Below are 21,734 nucleotides of genomic sequence, written 5' to 3'. Positions count from 1 at the left end.
TGACATGGCTATACTGAATAATTTTACTTAGATTGTCCATATTTGACAATGCACAGAGGAAATGCCATAAGTGATTATTGTCACTAAGATCACTGAGGCTAAAACCTCATCAATTACACATGATAACGCTATTTCAGGAAATGATCAGGTTTATCATTTCAGCCATAATTTCCTTCCCGGAATCTTATGACAAAAAACAAACCAAAACAAATTACACAATGAGTTTCAATTGGAGATTATTTCATTTTTGTTTTATTAGAAACATTTACAATACATCTTGAATCTTGGAAAAATAACAAAGAACCAAAACTAATATGGCGCAGATACAATAATAATAAAAATGTCTCCAAAAGATGTAATTCACAAAAAACATGTGCTATAAGAAATAAACCTGCAATATCACATGCCTTGTAAGGGCACGGTACACTGTAACAGAGTTCAAAGACTTTTTTTTCCATCCATCAAAGTTGACGGTCAGCCACGGAGGGCCACATGGGGAACCCTCTCTCACTGTTCACAGAGAAACCAGAAACTAATGCCAGATGATGCTGGCCCAAAAACTAATGCACTAAGACCACTATTAGACCGGTATGAAACACCTCTACTGTGCTGGAAGAATCGGAAACGCTACCAAAGACAAACTGTCAGACTGTATCGGCCCCTTTGGAAGAGGTTGTGAGTTTTAACAGTGAGTGCCACTTCAGTCCCCATGCTTCACATGTGGCGGAAAACGTGCCATTGTAGTGTTTTTTTTTTTTTTTTTTTTTCTTTTTTGTCAAGTTTTCTCTCTATTAAATATCTACTCCTACACCAACTAAGAACTTCAAGTCAGTCCATAAGATGAGGTGCCTGCAGCTTTTCAACCTTTTCTGGCAACTGAACAGAAAATCAGGTATGGAAACAGACATGGGGACTGAAATGGTCTCTTTTTGCCTGGCCTCAAACTCGTCAACATTCTTGTTTCCAAAGAGACTCCAACTATGAAAATCTACAGAGGAGAAACAGCTCCAGAGTGCTGATGTTAATGCAGGATAACACAGGACCTGTGCTATTTCTCCCATCTAAGTGACCATACAACATACATGCAAACTAGTACAGATATGAATCTGCTGTTGTGTGTATATGTGTGTGCAGCTAAGTTACATAGATCTACTACACGGTGCACTGTTCTCCACTCTTAGATGCCTCCGCTCAATTTGCGCACTGTCTTATTAACACATTAGGGAAACTCACTCATAAAGGCTTTGATTCTCTCTTCCTCAAGCTAATTACGCTCTGCCACTATTGATCGCAAACTGTCCCGAGTAGTAGATATACAAAATGCATGAATGAAAATGTGTACAAGTTATGTGTGACCCTCTTGAAAGGGTCACAGCTGCCTCATTCATTCCAAGCATTGCAGTCATAACATGTTTTATACGTTTGATAAGTAAAAGCGAGTTTAGATTACAGAGGAAATGAGTAATGGGTTCAGTCAGTAACATGGGGTTAGTTGAAGGGGGAGAAGGGTTACAGCAAGCAGCACTGCACAAAGAATGCTGATGCAGGAAAAATATATAATTGAGGCACAAAATTGATGCTCTGTGACTAAAATATCTCCAAATCCTAAAAAATATTATATTATTTTCTGTCATTATTCCATCGTGAATGCACTGATGTTTGAAATAGTGCATGTCTGAAGTTAAAATTTAAGCTATGGGGGACTCGCATCCCATTTACTTCATTTACCTTGAAGTATATGGAAAAGGTGAGTGTCCATAACTTTCATAAATAAAACTTCTAAACTTTTCTCACTTTAATTATTAGTAGAAACTGACTTCCCTGTGTTTAGAAATATATTAACTTCTTGTAATTTTAATTAAAAAACAAAACGTCTTGAGGTTACTCATAAATATGTTGCTTCATATTTTTTTTAATTTTTCATAAATAACATCCAGATACTGACTTTTTCCTCCGCTTTCTATGAAATAATAACCCATGTTAGCAAAATAGATTTGAGAAACTGTAATATGTTTTTTTTTTTAATTCATTTTAAGTTACTTTCTATAAATGTACGTGGAAGAACTCAAATATAGTCTACGTTGAAAACCTCTCGCAAATTCTTTCCAAAAAACAAACAAAAACTTAAAGCTCACTTGTAAATTGACAAAACAATAAGCGTAAGGAGTGCATTAAGTTGAGTGGTCATTTTTTTACATTCAAATGCATTACTTGCTCACCGTGTGATTTAGACAGGTTGGTACAATTGCTTAAGTGCATCGATCGAAATAAGGATTTCCTATCACTCCTTAAAAGGGATTCTACATAAATGCATAAAGACCTTTTCATATAAAGAGAAGAAAAACACCAACAGTTTCTACCATTACTATTATAGTAAGCTTAATACAATATTGTAAATAATACTAACAAGAAATTAATGAATCAAATGTCACCATATGAGTCGTCCCACATCTTTGTTTCTCCACTGTATCAAAGTGTATTTCATACTGGGCGAGTTGGATAAATGAAACTTACACCTTAGCATATTTATAAGAATCATAATTAAACTTTCTATATCAATTAGTTAAACTACAAGGTAAATATATGAATTTAAACTGACGTCCATTTTAAGGTCTTAAAGCTTTTTATACACTTCGGGTATCAGGTTGATGAATTCTTTATGGGATCTTAACTTTTTTCTGATAAATCTTACCTACTGTACTATATTGTCCTAACATGCAATTAAACTTAAGAATACAGTTAATGGCTCTAAACGATATTAAACTAAAACCACAGTGTCATTTCATTCAAACAAGGTGGTGCCATTACACTTTAAGCTCATTAACGTCTTAGATACCGGATTACTGCTTACTCTGGGAGTCCTGAAAATCAGAAATTCAACCTGAATGTTTACTGGCTTGTCCGCATAACTCCATATCCTTTTTTTTTTTTTATTATTATTATTACTGGGGCACTCTCGTTCATCTTCACTTTTTCAGCTGGGGCAAGGTATTCAAAGACATGAATACATTCCCTGGATATTATTTTTCAAAATCAAACCTGGACAATAGAAAACTACTCGTAAAAGAATAACACACCTGTATAAGTGCCATGATGTGCTATAAGGTGGCCTCTTTGGGGAGTAGTAAGTCAGTTCCCGGTGCCTCTGTAGTATTAAACTAATCTTACAACACTGAAACATGATATGCCTTCATTTCACAGATATTGATTGACTGCTCTCTCTAAGACTTTTGGATAAACAGTCAAGAGGAATTATATGAAAGCTGATTATTTATTACATTAAGCTTAATCATCCTGATTCAATAAACTCTAATCCATGTTGATTTTCAAACTAAAAAATAAGTTAACTGATGCGTTAAGTTAGCTCATGTCCTTGAAACTCTCCTTGTGTTTTGTTCTTTGGCTACATTTGACCTTTTTCTTTCAAAAACGATACAGATGGGAAAAAAAAAAAAGAAGTCGCAGCACTAAAAAGCATCAGTGCCATGAAGTCGGAAACTTAACATCTTCACTAAGTAAACACAGCTAGTCTCAAGATATGCTTTATCTGAGAAATTTGTCTCTATCTATAAGTAAATACAAAGTAATGATTGTAAAATAACAGCTCACCATTAGGCTCATAACATTTCACATGGACGACATAATGATTGCAGTAAGGGTGTGAGAGGTATACGTCAGCATGGAGTCCTACCTCCTAATTCTTACCACTGTGTCTACATTTTTGACCAAAGCCTCCAGAAACATCAATCTGTCACAACTGGAGCAACCAATTCCCACTTTCTGACAAACAGGAAACACCTCAGTGTTCATGCTGTATTCTTGAAATGCATTGTTTGTTTACACTTGAGTGCTCACTTTACAGCGCATGGAGGTTTTCTTCTAAGTCACAGAAATTGCATTCTCATAATTTCACAGCTACTCGAGGGAAGGAGTCTTTAAGGTTGATGTTGGCCCACCCTGGCTGTCTTGGAGTCTGATTGATATTCAACATGAAAAGACAGGGAATTAAGCAATCATAAATGACTAACAACCTGATGAACACAACAAAAACAATTACTGTGCCTGAAACCGTTACTAATTAATTATATCTCTCTTTCTACATTGGCATGAATCCATAATGCATTTAAAGCAGATATGAAACAGAAATGCGATGGTATTATTAATCAAGGTCAAATTCTGAATAGCGTATGATTTTTAAGAACAGACTAAGCAGGCTCCTCTGTTTAATGTCCCAGTATAGTCCTATTATTGCTTTTCATCCTATAAAAACATAGAAACTGATTCATTCAAACTGTTTTGGGGATAAATTATTACACATACTATTCATTTTTTTCTATTTGAGAATTTGGATTTATACATCAGCGGGTTCATAAAGGATATTCATCATTACTGTATACGTATAGTAGTGTCTGGTTAATTTCTTTATCTACATACTTGGATGAAATACTAAGTTAATCCGCTTAAATAATATTTCTTACATGTATGGATCTATCTAATATACTATTTTAATTGAAAGGATGAGGGGACGTGTATATAAAAATTTGTTCTCCCTAAAAGTCAGAGACATTTTTGAATTTCATACGCTAAAAAGGTTGACAATGACATTTGCAGTTTGTAAAAATAATTAAAACCTCACTTTTAAGTGGGCCTTTGTCTGGATGTTCATAACTGATACACATATATACATACGTAAATGCTCAGAGTCCTTTCCCATAAGGTACAATACTCATTAACTTATACAGCGTCTAAACAGGGAGAATGTCCAATAAGCCCTCTCTTAATTAAACCAGTGCAAAACTCAACCAAGTCATCAGTATCGACTGAATGGATGAGAGGTCTCCCAAATTACCACTAGTACTACTATTAGGAATAACAAGAAACACCATAATACAAAAGATGATAGGGAATCCTTATGTGCATGTCTCAAATCCTATGAAGAAATATTCACCATCAGTGGTCGGTTTGGTATTAATCAAATGCGCATGTTTTGTAATAAGGTGCTTTACTCTACGTTTTAAGTAAAGTGTTTTAAGAGCCTAATTTCCTGAATCCCTCTAATCCCCACCCACACAGGTTGATTCACATTCTTTTCTCTAAAAATAAGTACTTTAAAAGTTGTTTGGGGGGCAATACTATCAAAAGACCCAAGTTGCTACCTTGCATGCCAAAGTGAAGGCAATATTAATGTAATAATACAAAACATTAAGGCGGACAAAAAAACCAACAACAAAAATACTAAGTTCAAAGAACAGTGTTATACTGCCTTAAATTTGACATTAAAAGCTTAGGCCAAACCACTGTGCAATTTCCCCATCCATAAAATGCTTGCTATTATTTATTTCTAAATCTGATAGAATTCAGGGTACTTTTTGCAAGTATAGTGCTTTCTTTACAGTCCACACACAAAGTGAGTGGTCTGCCAATAATATAAAAAAGACAAGGGCGAGGGGCTGTCCTTGTATAATAGACAACAGTTTGCTGTAATTATTCATCCTTTTTTTTCCTGTTTTTTTTTTTTTTTTTTTTTTTTTTTTTTACACAAGCCGAGCCGAATTCTTTCCCAATACAATAGATGCCTGCTGAATCACTAGTGTTCACCTGTCATCACTATTGGCCCACATGTGGCAGCACCTCAGACTCTGCAAGACTTGAACGATCCATAAAAATCACCGAATCTGCAAGGTCTTCCTCACTCTTTTTTTTTTTTTTTTTTTTTTTTAAAGAGCAGACTTCTCTCTGTCTCTCCCCAAAACGAATATACCCCCCTATCCCCCAACAGCTTTAATCCCTACCCCCATCCCTCTCCTCTAGCCCTCTGAAATCCCCAGGCCGGGGCTAAGGCAGACGCAGAGGGTGTGTAATTTGATTCAGCATGAGTGGTGGCTAAATGGGGCGTTTCCTCTGCTTTCCTGTCAATTACAATTGTCTGATTTCATTCTGGAAGCTCGAAGCTGCCATTGGCTGAGGCCCGGGTGACCATGGTGAATGGGCAGCTGCAGGATGTCCCATACAGTAGGGAGATGGCAGGGGGAGCCTGGAGGTAAGGAGGGGCGTGGGCTCTGTGGAAACTTCGATCTGCGCTAGCACTGTGACACAAGCAGGCCTCCTTCCAAATTTCAGGGTGGTACGCTTGGGAGCTAATGCTGCACCCCTGATCATGTAATCGTGTTGATTCTGTAGCGTGTGAACCCATATTTTTTCGCCGTCTCGAAAGGATACACTATACATTGTGTGTTTCAGTAAAGTTGAAATAGGTAACTCATATATCTACTGATAACTGGAGATTTATTTTGCTCCTAAGCCTCCTCATTTTACAGACGCTGCCAAATGCGGCTAGTCTCTTTTCTTTCATTTTATTATTTTTTTTTTTGTGTGTGTGTTGGGACAAAAGAGGCCCCTCTCCCCAGTAGGGATAGCACAGAGCAGCAGAGAAGGAAAGGAAAGGGGAGGGAGGAAGGGGCAAGGAAGGAATGGAAGGAGGGGGTCCTATTCGCCCAGCTGCATCCAGTCTAGTCTGACTAGCCCCCTCCATGCTTTTAACAGTGGGGCGGGGCAGTGAGCGGCTCACTGCGGGACCCTGTCCTAGCCTCTATACAGCTCCAGAGTCCCCACACGGTCCGCACCTGGACCAGTCCATTTGCCTAATTATCAATGAGTAGATCCAGGCCGTGTCCGAGCACTCCGCAGCCCACGCCACTACTGGGCCCAGACAATACATCCACTCAGGGAGGCAAGGCATTGTGGGACGGCTGCAGTCATTATGGCCTTCGAAAGCCAACGATCGAACTGTAAGCGGGGGGGAGGAATAAAGGCCACTCCCAAAGAAAAGAGAGAAAGAGAGGGGGCTAAGCGACACCTCCAACTTGAGGTCACAGCCACAGTATACCATGAAACACCTGCTCCTGTACAGCTCTGCTAATTACAGGGGAGACAGCAGGCCCCTCAGAGCTCGCATACAAAGCTGCTAGCATGGGAGACGTGGAGTAAAGATTAATGATTTGGGCCTCCGTAGTTTACAGTGTTGACTATTTGAATTCTTTTGCTAAATCGGGAAACAGCTATATGTTTTACTTTGCTTCGGTCCACACACTAATTCTCTTGCTTATTTACACTGTGTACACCTCAGAGAAATGCTTGTTGACTGGAGCTCTGGTTTTGTCCTATATCGTTCAGCGATTGTGGCCAAATGACCACATAAGACAATAAAGCGCGGTTAAGGTGGCTTTGAAACGAGTCCATCAGGGAGACAGATCTCGAGAACTAGCCAACTGGATGAATTCCAAGGCTTTCGGCCTCACAAATTAAATCAGTGCTTAACGCCAACCGAGGAACCACATGCTTTTCAAGTGCCACGAGGAGCAAGCATTGCTGAATCTTTTCAACAAACTGCAGTGACCAAGGTGTAATCAATGAATATTGGAAAGAAAATTGTACTCATATATTTTGTATAACTTTCATCTATCTCTGTGAATAGTGACACCAATAAAATATAACCAAATACTATAAATAAGTGATGGAATGTCCTAACCCTATGAATTGTTAATCTGGTTTACTACCAGGTATAAGAATGCACTAGGGGTTGCTTTTTCCTCTTTTTCATAAAGATGACAAAGCTTTGACCACAATCAGTCTATTTTTTCCCTTCAATTTGTTAAAATGAATATCCATTTGGACCAATTATATCAAATCACAATCACAATAAAAAAGAGCAGGCTGAATTCACCTTCACATCAGCTCCCTAAATTTGAAGGTGTGATTGACAATCCTATTTGAGACCAAGATGATTGTAAGGTGCGATGATTTTTTTTTTCTCTCCTTCTAATAATTACATATTGACTGGCTAGGTCAATCAGGTGCAGAATGGGTACCTAAACAATCATCCTCTTCCTTCCATATAAACCCACTTCATGGTAAAATAAAAAAATTTGAATAATAAAATGTTCACATTACTATCTACTCCTGCCCACACTGTGATTCATGAATGAAAAACAGCAGCAGTCAAAAAACTGAAAATGCAAGGTACTATACTTCTCTTATAAACAAAACTTTTATAAAATATATATGCATATATATATATAAAAGAAAAACTTAAAAATATTTCTTATACTTTTTAGTAAAGCAAGCAGTGCCTTCTAAAATATCTGCTTGGTTGTTTTAAATTTTCTGAAAAACAAAAAAAGTACTTACGTATAATAATAATAATAATAATAACAATAACAATAATAATAATAATAACAGTAAATAATTATTGAACAAACACTGATGAAACTAATGATAAAAACTGATGTGGTTTTTCCTTAAGAGAATATTCGGATGGCCTGTGTGACCAGGGTGTGGCACACTGGGCACTCTGGGTGGTTGAGCTCACAGATTCGGATGGCACACTCCATGCAGAAGAGGTTATGGCCACAGGGCACCAAGGCAGCCGTCACTTTGCTCTCGAAGCAGGTCATGCAGTCCCGCACAGTGGCCGGCGGTGAGTCCGGCACCGGCAGACGGCCAGGGAAACCCCCACCAGCCGAAGTGGGCTCACTGTGGGCACGGCGGGCCTGAGCATGGGGTGAGCCAGCCACGGCCACAATGCTGGTGACTGAAGAGTTGGTGGTGCTTCCTCCCCCGCAGGGCTCAGGCAGACCTGGAGAGAGTCTGGTCAGCGGGAGGGGCAGGCCTCCAAAGCTCTTGGAACGCTGCTGGGCATAGAAGGCCACCTGTTTGGGATAGTCGGGGTCACCCCAGCTCTGGGTGCCCTCTGATCCAAAATAAGAGCAAGGCTTCTCTCCGGGGCTGGAGAAGTTTCCCTTGGTGTAGATTCCCCCTCCCTCACTTCCTCCTCCCCCTCCCCCTCCAACCATGGCATCTGAGAAGTTCTGGCGGTAGCTGCTGGTGAGAGGCTTGCGCTGGCCCCCCTGCAGCCCCCACACCTGCTGTAGCCGGCTCTCCAGACCACCGCTGCTGCCCGCTGGGCTGCTTCCGCCATCCGGCCCCAGACAGTCGTTCTCATTATTGTGGTCATGCAGGCCTCCTGTGCGGAAGGCGATGTGTGCCTCAATCTCCTCGCGGGCCCGTTCGGCGTTGCTTGGTGACCCGGTGATCTCAAAGACAGGATCGCGGTCCCGACTTGGAGTGACGATGTAGGTGCAAGTTTGCTGCTGGATGCGTTTTATGGTAGAGCCCTTGGGCCCCACTACCAGCCCCACAACACGGTATGGCACTCTCACCTGGATGGTGGTCTGGCCTGGCAGAGGCGTGGGCGGGGAGCCGCTGAAGGACACACCCAGCTTGTTGCGGGATGCCCGGAGCATGGAAAAGTGCTCTGCAGCAGAGATTATTTCACGGCGGGCCAATGCAACATCTTCCTTCCGGCCAGTGATTAAGAACACAGGCTCCTCTCCTCTAACGGGGGTTTTGATGTAGGTGTTAGTCTTGGCCCGCAGGGCTTTGATCTTGCAACCTGCAGAGACACCAGCACACATTTCAACAAAGCCAAGTGTGATACACACATAAATATATGTGTGTACTTTATTATGATACTTTCTGTATCACAATACACAAAGTATATCAAATGACAAAATTAGAAATGTGAAAACACACAACTGTTTTTGTCAAGCTGAGCTAGAAGAAATCCTAAATTCTCCTTTGTTTGGTACATCTTCATATTTTTCACCTTTTCTGACCAGTTTATGGTAATCATGTTGTAATATCTTGCATAATTTCCTTGGCAAGAAAGTTACAGAATAATCTACCGTAATTTATGATATTTCCAACACCTAAGCAGTAGTGTACTTATCAAGTGTACTTATTACTGTCTAGTAAATCAAATACACCACTTTCAAAGAGATACATGGATGCTGCAGAGCTACTGGCCAGCAGAAAAATAATAGTTTTGTTTAAGTGTGAAAGCCAGCATAGATGCAATGAATTTGCAGTATGCTTGTAAGCAATCAGTTTCTGACCTCTCCTTGAACTTAAAAGAGAATACAGCCAGGCTAAACATGCATCATTTTTGTGCCATTCTTTGCTCTGCATTTGCCCTGTTTTTTGATCAGTGTGTAATAGCTTACTCTATTAAGTGCTTTTAAGGGAGAGTCTTGATGTGAGAGAGTGCAGGTTAATGTTATTTCATGTCATATTACCTGAGTCTGTGCTGGCATTGGAATGGGACAAAACAGGACATAAATGAGTAATTGTTGAGGATTGTCAGACACATTCGAGGTCAAGAGGGACATGTTAAGAAAAGACACAGCATTCTTGTTATGGAACACCCTATGAGCAATGGATCAAGCCATTAAGCGCGTCCATTTCCATTCAGAAATCCAAGCAGCTTTCTCATTAAGACTGACGCAGTTATTGACGAGTCGACCGTGCCTTTCCTGTCTCAGCAATGTCTTGAAGAAATCAGACTGTCTCAGATCTGGCAACAATCATTAGGCGTCTATTCAATGAGCAAATCTCAGCTCATCTCACCAGACTCCAGGTGCATCAGATAACACAGCGTACCATTACGTTAGCTGCCAGAAAATCACAGCAGCATGTATCAAAAGGTTTAAAGACACCTCAGGTTGAAGACAAAGTCTCTCCCTAATGCTGTTAAATAGCCTCACTTACTTCTGGAACACTTACTTCTCTGGCAGTTACTGGCAGAGAGTAATATTCTGGGGTTTACTAGTTCATACTCAAAATGTGAGAACACCATTTGTGGCCAGTGCCTGATATTAGGCTAATAAACTTCTCCATGCCATTTGGGGTCAAACACCAATTGTCAAAGCCATAATCTTAAGAGTACATCACACATTGAAATCCACATAAATTGTTAACGTCACAATTAAAGAATAATCAGTGACCAAAATTTGCAAGGATTAATTAATTATAACAAACACTAACGGCCATCACAGATAAAGACTACATGAATAGCTAAAATGAATTTCTGGAAGTCATTCACTAAAGTCTGTAGCCTGTAACAGGTGAAAGACAAAGATCATACAAGATCAGTTCAAAGCTGCATGATTTGTGGTGTGTTTCTTCCCCTTCAACTGGGCTGGGGAGCATGCTTTTCATTGCTGTGATGTGAGGGGTGCATGTGGTGCAAATAAAGCCCACCCGTTATTTGGTGTGGTAATGAAAGAGTTCCAGAAAAAAGGTACACGAGTATCCCCTGGAATCAATGTCTGTGACTTTGACAGAGGAGAACACAATCATATCCATGCCTTTTCTCCATGACCGGATGCTCCACTCGCCGGATTCACCAGGCGGGCTACGATGCATGGTCCTGAGAAGAAGGGGTGTGTAGTGCCAACTAACGAAGGCCCTGAATCAAAAGCAGCTCATCTCAAATCCCCCCAAATCAGCACTTCTTCTCGGTCAAGGCAAAAGGGCCCTCTTGCTGCACTTGTGCTCACTGGATCCACCCTCCGGCTGTCTTCAGTTACCCCATTAAAATTCAAAGCTTACACTTCAGAGTAACGAACAGGAGCCGCAATGGGAGATGAGGGGCACTTAGCGGCACAAACTAAATCCACATTACCACAGCAGCAGAGCAGGAAAGGGGAGTACAGCTAAAAGAAGCCATCCCAACTCCTCTGGACCCACTTGACATTGTGGAGACCTGTTTATTTTGTGGCACAAAGATAAATTAGGATTCACTGATGATACCCTCCCACCCCACTGTCTCCCTCGCTGTCTCACCTCCTCTTTCTCCCTTTCCTCCTGACTTAGGCGACCATGTGGTATTGAGAGTGTGCAGTGAAGTAGGGCTCATGAGGAGCCCTTGTGTTGAGCTCCTAGGCGTGACACCCATTCAGCTTTTGGATGCGACTGCCCCCTCCATCCATCCGTCAATCCCTGTTTTTCCTGCCACTCTCACCCAATTGGGCTCATCACAACAGTCAACAATGGTTGCAGCCATATAAACACCACCACCAAGCACAAAGAAAGGGAGAAAAAATCAACTTCTGGTTCTTCTGGGTCTGAGAGAAAATCTGCTGAGGTCCCAGCTTGTTCAACAACTTGGACTGACTGAAAATTTACCTAACAACAGCTTTACTAAAATGAGCTCAAACAATAGGCTATTCTGTTTTTATCAGAAAAAGACAAAGACTAACCCACAGAAAAAAAAATCATATGATTCCCACTTAATGGTGTAACTTCTCGCTGAGTCACCCTTCAAGACCATCCCGTGTGCCAAGTAGCAACACTGTCTAATAAGGCGCCCCTCCCCTCACCCCCCCACTTTCACACCTTTGTTTGACAGCTGCTGTCATTCAAGTTCACATACTGGTTTTTTCAACAAAAACCTCCTACTGTAAGAAAAACGGACCGAATCTGAACTTTGACTGGGATTCAACTTTCAAACTCACTCCCCTAAATAAAGGGGGAAACAAACTCGCTCTATTGTCCAATTGTGTCACTGGGGCAGTGCGCAACATAAACAATGAGCTGAATAAATTTGGAGAGAAGCAAAACAGCTTCCACCACCACAACCAAATGGGCTAATTGTATTATTTTTTCAGTAAAACGTTCAAACCGAAACACATTCCTCTTTTCACCAGCTGCACGTTGCCTTTTTTGAACAATCTGGCGCGTTTCAGACGACAAAGGAAGCAAGTGCTCTCCCTGCTCCAGTGTGCGTCTGTGCGCTGACATTGATGGCGTGGATGTAGAATAATGCGCCCAGGAGGGAACGGATCCACTCATGCTTTTGTGCTATTCACTTAAAGCACAAGGAGCACAAAGGAGCGAACGACTTGTTACAATGGATCACCGTTATGATGAGTGCACGGGAACTTGCAACATTGTAGCAAAAGTGGGAGGCTGATGTCTCGGGGGAGTACAAAAAAAAACCACACACGCACACACACCACTCCCTTTTCTTTGTCAATAACACCAGGTAACACTTAGGGAACAAAAAACAAAATACACTGGAAACCACGGCAATGATAATGCAGCACCGTTAGTAGGACAATAGAATAACTTTGGAGGGAAAGATTTTGCAACCCAGCGGTTTACCTTGTCTCCCCACTATTTCGGCCACATGTTCAGAGCTGGGCACTGGGACGCATTCTGTTATGTTGCAGCCTCGTCCTTTCGTCTCACTTGAGGAGCTCTCGTACAGGGCGCACAACTTGCTTTTCCCTTGCAGAATCCCCGTGTCCCCGCCACCTCCGACGTTGTTCGTATGGTTGTGGTGGTTGTTGTTATTGTTACTCCGGTCCTGTACTCCTGTTGTTGGGGCTCCGCCGCCGTCCTCGCCTTCCCCGAGCCCCAGCAGAGACAACTGGCCCAGCGCGACCCTGAGGGCACGGGAGTCGTCTTCCTCTTCATCGGGCGGCACAAGGAGACCCTCGCTTCCGAAGCCGGAGCCGGCCAGATCCCCGCCGTAGCCCCCATTTTTCTCCATGATCCCTGCTAGAACCAGCAGGCTAGGCATGGCTAACAAAAGAGTGTGTGAGACAAAGACAGGGGAAAGAGACTGGAGAAACAGCACCCGTGCCGCCTCCTCCTCGCCCCCCTCCTCCTTCCAATTCCCCCCTTTGCGCTAGTCCCTCCCATAGACCGGCCCCCTCTCTCTCCGTCCGCCAGACTTTCAATACAGCAGTCTCTCTCCAAGCTCTAGGCAAACGGGACACAAGGCCGTCTGCACGATAGATGGGGCTAGGCGATGTATTGCTCCACCCAGTCTGGTTTACACAGTCCCCCTCCTCACCGAGACAAAACGAGCCGCCCTCCCGTTGTACCATTCCGTCTCAGGTTCCCAAGCCTGTGGCATCTCACATCTAGCAGCCTGCTTTCACCTATAGAAAAGAAGAAAATAAATTCCGCCGTTTCCCCTCTGCACCGCACTCATATTCGTTAGAACCAGAGGCGCTATTGCTGCAACGTAAAGACCGCATTTTGGCGATTTATGTAAGGATACGAGGATGGAAACAATTGCGCATTAAAGGTGCAAAGACCGTGTGCAGTTATAGTCTGCACGTGGTCACCTAGAAGAGCTGTGGAAAAAATGTCAGCTGTATCATTAATAAATAAAATGAGCAGATTCTTTGTACTGGACGCTATATTATGGACTATCCGGCATGTTATTCGAGAATGAAGGAGTTAAAGTGACATTTTTTTGGGGGGGGGGGGGTCCGCCCACCTCTCTCTAGCCGTGGTTTGCGGCAGGTCACCGCGTTGTTGTCTCCGGCGCCGCTGCGCATGGGGCTGTTATGTATAGGAGAAAAGGGGGTATCGGGGGTGGGGACTCTATATGAGGAGGAGAAGAGAAAGGGAGTTGTCAGACAGGCGTTGCAGACCCTATGCAGCGGGGGAACATCAGAAAAGCCCTCGTACATTTCCCGTAAAAGCGAGGCTTTTGCAGCAGCCCTGGTGAACAAAGAACCGCGCCGTTCGTTTCGCGTAACAGACTCCCCAAGATGTCCTCGACAGAGGCCACGCCTGACGGCATGGTTGTACAATAACACAAAGACTCAATTGCTATAACAACAACTGCAACTATAATAACAATAATAAAGGCAATGCTTTGATTTTTTTTTTCTTTTTTTTTTTTTTTTAGGTTTCACAGGGGCGTCAATTAATTAGACTACAGGGAAGGGCAAAGTCCCTCCATCTCATGCCGTTTGTCATAAAAACCTGAAAAAAAAATATTTATAGCCACAAAATTCACTGGCAAGAATTCTGGCAAGATATTATCATTTGATTATCATGTGGTAAATTACTGGACCGACCAATTCATCAGGCGGGTACAGCTTGGAGGGAACATGAGGCCACGAGGCTCCCCTGATGTGAATTTTTGGATACTGCCTCCAAATTAATTTTTGGCAACCTTGGCTTGACCCCTTGGTCTTCATTACATTGATAAAAAAAAAAATAAAAAATTAATTAAAAAAAAAAAACAGGATCAAATTTGAACTGACTAACTTAGACAAAGTGGTGAAAATCCATCCATGTTTTCAAAGGTTTCCACCTCTACAAAGTGACAGACACTCACACTCAAGTGCTAAACATTACCTGTCCCCACTGCCTGTACATGGTTGGATGTACAGTATAGATGTGCTTGACAAGGGTATCTGAATGGCACAGCAGGCTCTGGGGATGTCTGCACTGAGAAAACATTAGACAGTTCATTTGAACAGAAACCAGCCATCTACTTTGCCTCTCCATGCCACAAGAAACTGAGAACCTCCAATTTTTTTTATATGCATGCTTTCAAAATAATCACACCAATTGGTTGATGGGTTAGGTACCTGGAATCATGAAAATTGTTGTAAATTGCTGTTAAATTAAATTGCTTTTCAATCTGTTGACTGTAAACTGTCCTCGTGTGTGTGTGCATGTGTTTCTTATGTGTGTGTGTTTGTGTGTGTGTGTGTGTGTGTGTGTGTGCTTTGTGTTCCCAAGGGAGGTGTTGAATTCACTCTGTTGTCTTATCCAGATTATCTGTGCATTTTAACCCCATTTATTAAATTCAATTTATCATTCACCATCATATGTGTTTTCCCACACTGAAACTGGGTTACAGCTCTAATAACAAAAACAACAACAACACAAAGTCTTTCATTTGGGCTTATATGACAGACTGAGTGTGGCATGTGACTCAGCATGAATATTTTAGCGTTTCTAGTGTGAATGCCTTCTGCCTTTTAATAACACACAGAACAGAACAAAACAACCACAAAGTTCCAAGCTCCGTGTCTGAAAATAGAAACAATCTAAATGTTGAGATAAAATGTTACTAGAAAGACAAGAGCAGGTGTATTTACATGCATAATCATAGTCTAGACTTCCTCGCTGGGTGCCAATCAGGAAGGGGCTCATTCCCCAAGGGCACGCTGCAGATGAGGACTCACAGGGAGACTCCTGGTATGAGGCCAGGATTAAACCATCCTCCATTCCACCCAATAACACAGATAAATAAAAAAAATAAAAAGCAGCAGCAAGGGGAGAGCAGGATGGAGTGATGCATGAAGGACCAGCGGGTACGCCCTGGGGGTCTGAACACCCCCACCCCCACCCCCCAACACACACAAATACATCCACACACCCTTACTCAGTGGAAATCTCTGAGAATTGGGTGAGAGCATGGCAGGGATGAGGATGGGGTTGGGGATGGGGACGCCACAAGGGCCAGCTTTTCAGTGGTGCGCCAAGTGTGCCAGTGTGTCCAAGAGGTCATCTGGCTCCATTAAATGGGATCCGCTGGGAGCTGAAGGCCCCAATCAATAAACAGGATGGATCAGGGATAGTGTTTCCCCCCTCCTTCCACAAACCCCTCTCTGTCTGGGTGTGTGAGTTTAGTGTGGCTGTTGGAAGCCTTGTTTTGTGATGCTGCCGTGCCTGTTTCCTCTGTCTGGCCCGTTCTGTCACACATGACCTGCGTGACCCGGAGATGAACCTGCTTCACTACCAGCTACACTTCATCTGGCTCTGAAATCTAAACAGGGCACTGCAAGCCTGGTTTATATTCAGACCTTAATGCCTAGTTGAAGGCTATAGTTTCAGTTGTACGCATGTGTTTTGTTTGTGCGTATGTGTGTGTGTGCTGGTTTATGTGCGCAAGTATGTGTGTGTGTGTGTGTGTGTGTGTGTGTATGTTATGGGATACTTATAAAACTCAGAGTGCTGAGGTCATGTTACTTGCACATAAAAAACTCTCAATGATCTTGACCATCTGGTTGTCAGACCAGTCCTTTCTCTTTTTTTTTTTTTGCCCCTATGAAAGAGAGGCTGCATCTTCGGCAAGATGCTTTGGTTTTACAATGCCGAAGAGACAGACACCAATCTCTTTGTCCAACAGCCCATGCAAATATAGTATTCACCTATGGACAGTATCCTTCTTTCAAAGAAGACAGGCTTAATAGGCTGTAAAGACATCTCTGAGAATCCCAAAAGGGCATCTCTTTGACTTCCATGGCCAGATGTCCTTTTCATGACATTTCTGGTGCCCCGCTGTCACTTGAATGAGGCTGCCGAGAGCACAAAGGGACATGTTGGCTAAGCACCACGTGCTGATGCCATAGTGAACCAGCACTCAGGGATGATGTAAGACTTCATGCAAATGATACATCTTGCACTCCGTAGCTGATGAGAGCCCTGCCTTGAGAAAAGTCGATAGACTGAAACAATGAAATGGCACATGCGGAGGTGACGTTATGTGCCAGGCTTTCTCTGTTATATATTAAAGGAGTCAAACCTTTTGTTTATTTATTTATCACACAATATAAGACATTTAACATTTAAGTATAAAATAAAACAGTTTAAACAGTGAACAGAAGGAAGAAAGAGGGGGAAAGGAAGGATGTCATTATACCGAAAGCACTGACAATTTGTGATAGATTCATCTTCCCTTGATTTGCAGTTTTGTGGGAAAAAAAAAAAAAAAAAAAAAAAAAACCTCATTAAGAGTCACCAGTTCCTTTAGTTTCAAGTGTTTCTGCAGGATTTTTCCTGCAGTGGAAGAGATCATGAGGGTTTTCTTCCCAAACTCTGTGTGACAGTCAGCAAAAAATAAATCCTGAGATCTCAAAACCGTACAGAGCTCCACATATAAAGGCACACATTCCACATATTACAGACATTCAATCACATTATTGGCAGTAAAGCATAGTTATCTCTGTGTTGTCTTCATGGATGCTCTTTTCCCTGAAACATTCCAGACAAGACTTGTCATGCAGGCTCTCCATAAGGGGTTCAGTTACTGCTGATTATTTTCAGGCACAGCCAGATGAAATCACTCTCATTTACATGTAATTCGTTTCAAATTTAGGTTGTCTTTGCTCCCTGGAGTCAGCCCTATTGGTTTTGCTTATTCACCTGTATGCCTCTTGAATGCTGGGGGATTCTCTGAATGAGCTGTGTGACCCGTTAGTACGGCCACGGCAAACTCCAGCAGTTCATGCATCTCTTGTTCCCAGTGCCGGCTGTTTATGAGAATGTGTGTGTAGCGGGGGGCTGGTGCGACAAATATCCACTCTCTCCCCCCACAAAAACCAGTGCACTTTGTTGACCCACACACTCGGGCAAACACAATCTCCCCTCACCTGCGAGCAAATACATGCATACACCCCCACACAGAGGCTGTTGACCCACACAGATACAATCTTCCCTCACCTTCTGACAGGCACACAACACACACACATACACACAAAGGGATGTTATGATTGGGAGAGCTACTGTCAGCTGGGAATATGAGTCAGGTGCAATGACTTCATTGCTTTTTTCGGGTATTAGGTCATCTCTCTCTCACTCACTCTTCCCCTCCTTCTCCCATCTCTCTCTCTCTCTCTCTAATCACATTGATGCTGTACAGCTACTGACACGCCTAGTGATGAGTAAGGTTCACCTCACTGCTTGCTTCCCGTACGCTGGTGATCTCACACACGTTGCACCGAGCTTTGAACTGAGAATCATGCTTGGGCTTCACTTACCTCTGGCATCCATGTCTCATTTTATTGAATGTAATGTAATGCAGATAATGTATTATGAGGTTGGTTCAGATATTGTTCATGCTGTACTACACCGCAGCACAATGAAACAGCGGGTGAATATTAAAGCAGTACTTTTAACTACAAAACACTGAGTCACAAAATCAGTATCACAGATTGAAAAAAAAATATTGATTATTCTGAATTTTAATTAAGCATTTTTATCAATGAAAAAACTGTAATGCTAAATTAAAATTAAACCTCACACACTGACATTCCACTAACAGCGAATGCAACTATAATGTAGTGTAGGCTCTTTGGAGGAAATTGTGGGTGGATAGGCCTACAGTGGGTGAATATTAAAGCTGTGTTTATTCCACTTTCAGACATTTATCATGCATGAGGAGTTGTAAACTGGCTTCTCGCAACTTTCTCACCATGATACCTCCAAGTGACCCACAGCCCTGTTGTTATCCATCATTTATGAACATTAGAAATGTAAACAAATCATTTAACTGCTTGGTAACATCAGCCATGTAATATTCATGGTCAGCTGTTACATAATATGCATGTCCATGAAGAACTGTGTGTGTGTGTGTGTGTGTGTGTGTGTGGGAGGGGGGGGGCAACAAGTTTAGTTTATTATAAGGATCCTCCAGCAAGTCTTGGGATTCAAGTCAACATTAGTCAGCACACTTATACAGTCTAATTGGGGTGGGGGGGGGGGGGGTCACTAACGCAGTCATCCCTTAAGTGGAGTCTGGAGCCCTTGAAAAGGCTCCAGGAGGTTCCCAGGAAAATGAGGAACATTTTAATTTCACTTTTTTGAGGTCATTTCATCCATCTGAATTTAGTGTGATAATAGTTGAGGGATGGCTTTTGATCGGAGGTGTTATCTTCCCTCCTAAAAAGCTGCCCAGATTGTCCTAAATTCAATAAGCACAATGCCCCTCAGACCAAAAAAAAAAAAAAAAAAGGATCAAATTATAACCACTGACAAAGTTGTATTGCTTTGTATTGACAAATTGCAAGACATAAGAACTCCGACAAAAAAGGCGTGTAAACACTTTTCATAGTCTTTGAAAAACCTTACCTCTATTTTCATCAGATTCCCCATCCACTAAAGGCTACGAAGCGGACGGAGGGATTAATTATGGTCGCCAGGTGGCGCGTTAGGCTGCAGTGTAATTAAAAGAGATTGGCAGTCCAATCAAGTATGTTGATTTGCAGGTGGCTGCTGGCACGGCTTTAACTTGCCTTCACCGATTCGTTAAAACCAAGTCGCCTCAGTGGATATTTTATTTAGCAGGACTGTCGACTTTCAAAAGGTCCACAGTGAGAGAGGTGAGTGAAAACACATTTTGACTGACAGTGAGGCGGATAATCGGTGTTATTTCCCAAAAGAGAGAAATTGAAAGCAGTTAAATTGACTGCACTGTTTAGGCAAAGCTTGTCTCAGTTTAATATGTGTGCAGGGTGTAATATTTTTGCTCAGTCTATATTTTGCAAGCCGACAAACTGCTGAAATGGTTCATAAACTCAGCGACCTACTCGGAGATGTATCACCCACTTGGCAGCATAACTTTTCATTCTAGTTGTTAGCCGGTGGATGGCGCTTATTATCTTTTTCTGTGCTTGGGGGATGACTTGATGTGTGGCTCCCTGCTCCAAAACAGCGAGCAAGAAAAGCAGGGGGCGCCCAAGCTGTGACAGTGTGGGAGCTGCAGCATCACTGATGAGGGAAGCAGACAGGAACATCAGGAATATGTCACTAAGAAAGGATGAAAAAAGTAAATTTATTGCCTTTTTTTTTTTTTTTTTGCAGTGCATGTGTTTTTTTTCCCGAGAGGATAAAGTCAGCAGCTCTCTCCCTTGCCCTGCTGTGTGTTCTCCCTGTGAGTTTCACCAGGCATCCACTGGTTTTTGAAAGGACACTTGGCAAGTCCACTCCAGTTAGTGTTTCTTTACTGAGACAGCAGACCAAACTTTATTTAGTGTGCCTTACAGTTAAACAAAACAGAACATTAAAGAGTATTTAAGTACAGGAAATGTCATAAATGCTTATAGACTGTAATTTAGTACAGAAAAACACTCTGTTCCCTCGTAGTACAGCATAGAACAAACTCTATACCAATGGGAACAAACCTCCAAACAAATTAATAGACCCTAAGTCTCATAAACAATAATAATAAAATTTTAAAATGGAATACAAATTTAGTAATAAGTAACAGAAAAAGGCTGAAGAGAATATGAATACACAAATAAAAGCAGAGTGAGAAAAGAGAGCAGAAATGATGCTCGGAGAAATAGGAGTCTTGTTCCAAGTCCAAAACACCAAGGTGCTTTTGAAGAAATGGTGCATGGATAGAGAGCACAAAAAAAAAGAGGCTTGGGGCAAACTTCGGGAAAAACGTCATGCACTTTGGCGTTCAGAAGAAAGGGCAGATGTGAAAGATGAGTTAAAGTACCTTGATTAGAAGTGGCATGTAAAATCTCAAGTATAGGCACAAAGCTCAAAATAAATAGGCAGGAAGAATCAAAATAAATGATAATGCCAAAATGTCAGAAATAAATGAAAGCAAAAGGCAAAAAAGTAATTATGAAATAAGATCAACTTCAATAATAAAATGAAATAGCAGAGAGGAAGAATAAAGTAGAGAAATGGGGCAACAGTTTCTGGCAGGGACACATGTGGCTCCAGAGGTGATTTCCCCATCCATCACACCAACCCCGTGCACTCAAATATGATTTTATTTAAGATTTATTTAGACTGGATTCCAGCACGCATGCTCTCTCTTACACAGTTTCATTCATTTCTCCTGGGACAGTAATCTTGTTGTGTAGTTAATTGGCCTTGATGAGACTGGAGTGTTTGATCCTTCCTCCCTTGTGGTTGCATATCTGGTAGGACCCACCCAAGAAAGGATGTCCCCTCAACAAAGTTAATGCATTGTATTGCTTATCCCAGCAGTGTTTTCTCCACTTTGTCAGCATGTTATGAGCATTCAAATCGGAGATTACATGAATCCCGACTCGATAGTTTTGACTCATCATTTGCATCACAGAAAGCCCAGAGCAATGCTAACAAAACAACTCTTGGAAGTGTTTTGACATTGCACACATGCTCTCAACAGAATCCAACCAAACATCAAACTCAGTGTGACTGCATGGGAAAATCACAGAGGTATTTGTTCTATCTATCACTCTCTATTTGATTGTGATTTCCAAAGCAAATCTGCAACTTGTGCTTTGGCTGGGGATACAGCAAAGGTCTTTTATAAACAATTTCATATAGGTGATGTGTGAACAATGCACCCG

At 41.9% G+C, this 21,734-nt stretch overlaps 2 protein-coding genes across 2 annotated transcripts in view; one reads left to right on the top strand and one right to left on the bottom strand.

The window, feature by feature from the left end:
• Positions 1–7,066: 7,066 nt before the first annotated feature.
• Positions 7,067–13,494, bottom strand: mex3a (mex-3 RNA binding family member A). Its single transcript, XM_030072802.1, has 2 exons — positions 13,003–13,494; positions 7,067–9,451 (listed from the first exon to the last, which is right to left on the bottom strand). Exons 1-2 carry the CDS (start codon positions 13,421–13,423, stop codon positions 8,298–8,300), a joined length of 1,575 nt encoding a protein of 524 aa, XP_029928662.1. The 5' UTR covers positions 13,424–13,494; the 3' UTR covers positions 7,067–8,297.
• Positions 13,495–19,687: 6,193 nt separating this feature from the next.
• Positions 19,688–21,734, top strand: part of lmna (lamin A) — a 37,224-nt gene continuing 35,177 nt past the window's right edge. Inside the window, exon 1 of the mRNA XM_030072273.1 lies at positions 19,688–19,760. The gene's annotated coding sequence lies outside the window, so the exon portion shown is untranslated. The remainder of the gene's footprint in view (positions 19,761–21,734) is intronic.

This window comes from Myripristis murdjan, chromosome 16 (genome assembly GCF_902150065.1).
Source record: "Myripristis murdjan chromosome 16, fMyrMur1.1, whole genome shotgun sequence".
In the NCBI taxonomy this organism is placed as follows: Eukaryota; Metazoa; Chordata; class Actinopteri; order Holocentriformes; family Holocentridae; genus Myripristis; species Myripristis murdjan.
The sequence above is the reverse complement of the archived record's forward strand: the minus strand, read 5'-3'. Positions and strand labels throughout refer to the sequence as shown.

Excerpts from the sequence above, each read along its gene's own strand:
- mex3a (XM_030072802.1), bottom strand. The coding sequence starts at position 13,423 with ATGCCTAGCCTGCTGGTTCTAGCAGGGATCATGGAGAAAAATGGGGGC. Across the intron at positions 9,452-13,002 it reads CGAAATAGTGGGGAGACAAG|GTTGCAAGATCAAAGCCCTG; the intron begins GTAAACCGCTGG and ends GTGTCTCTGCAG.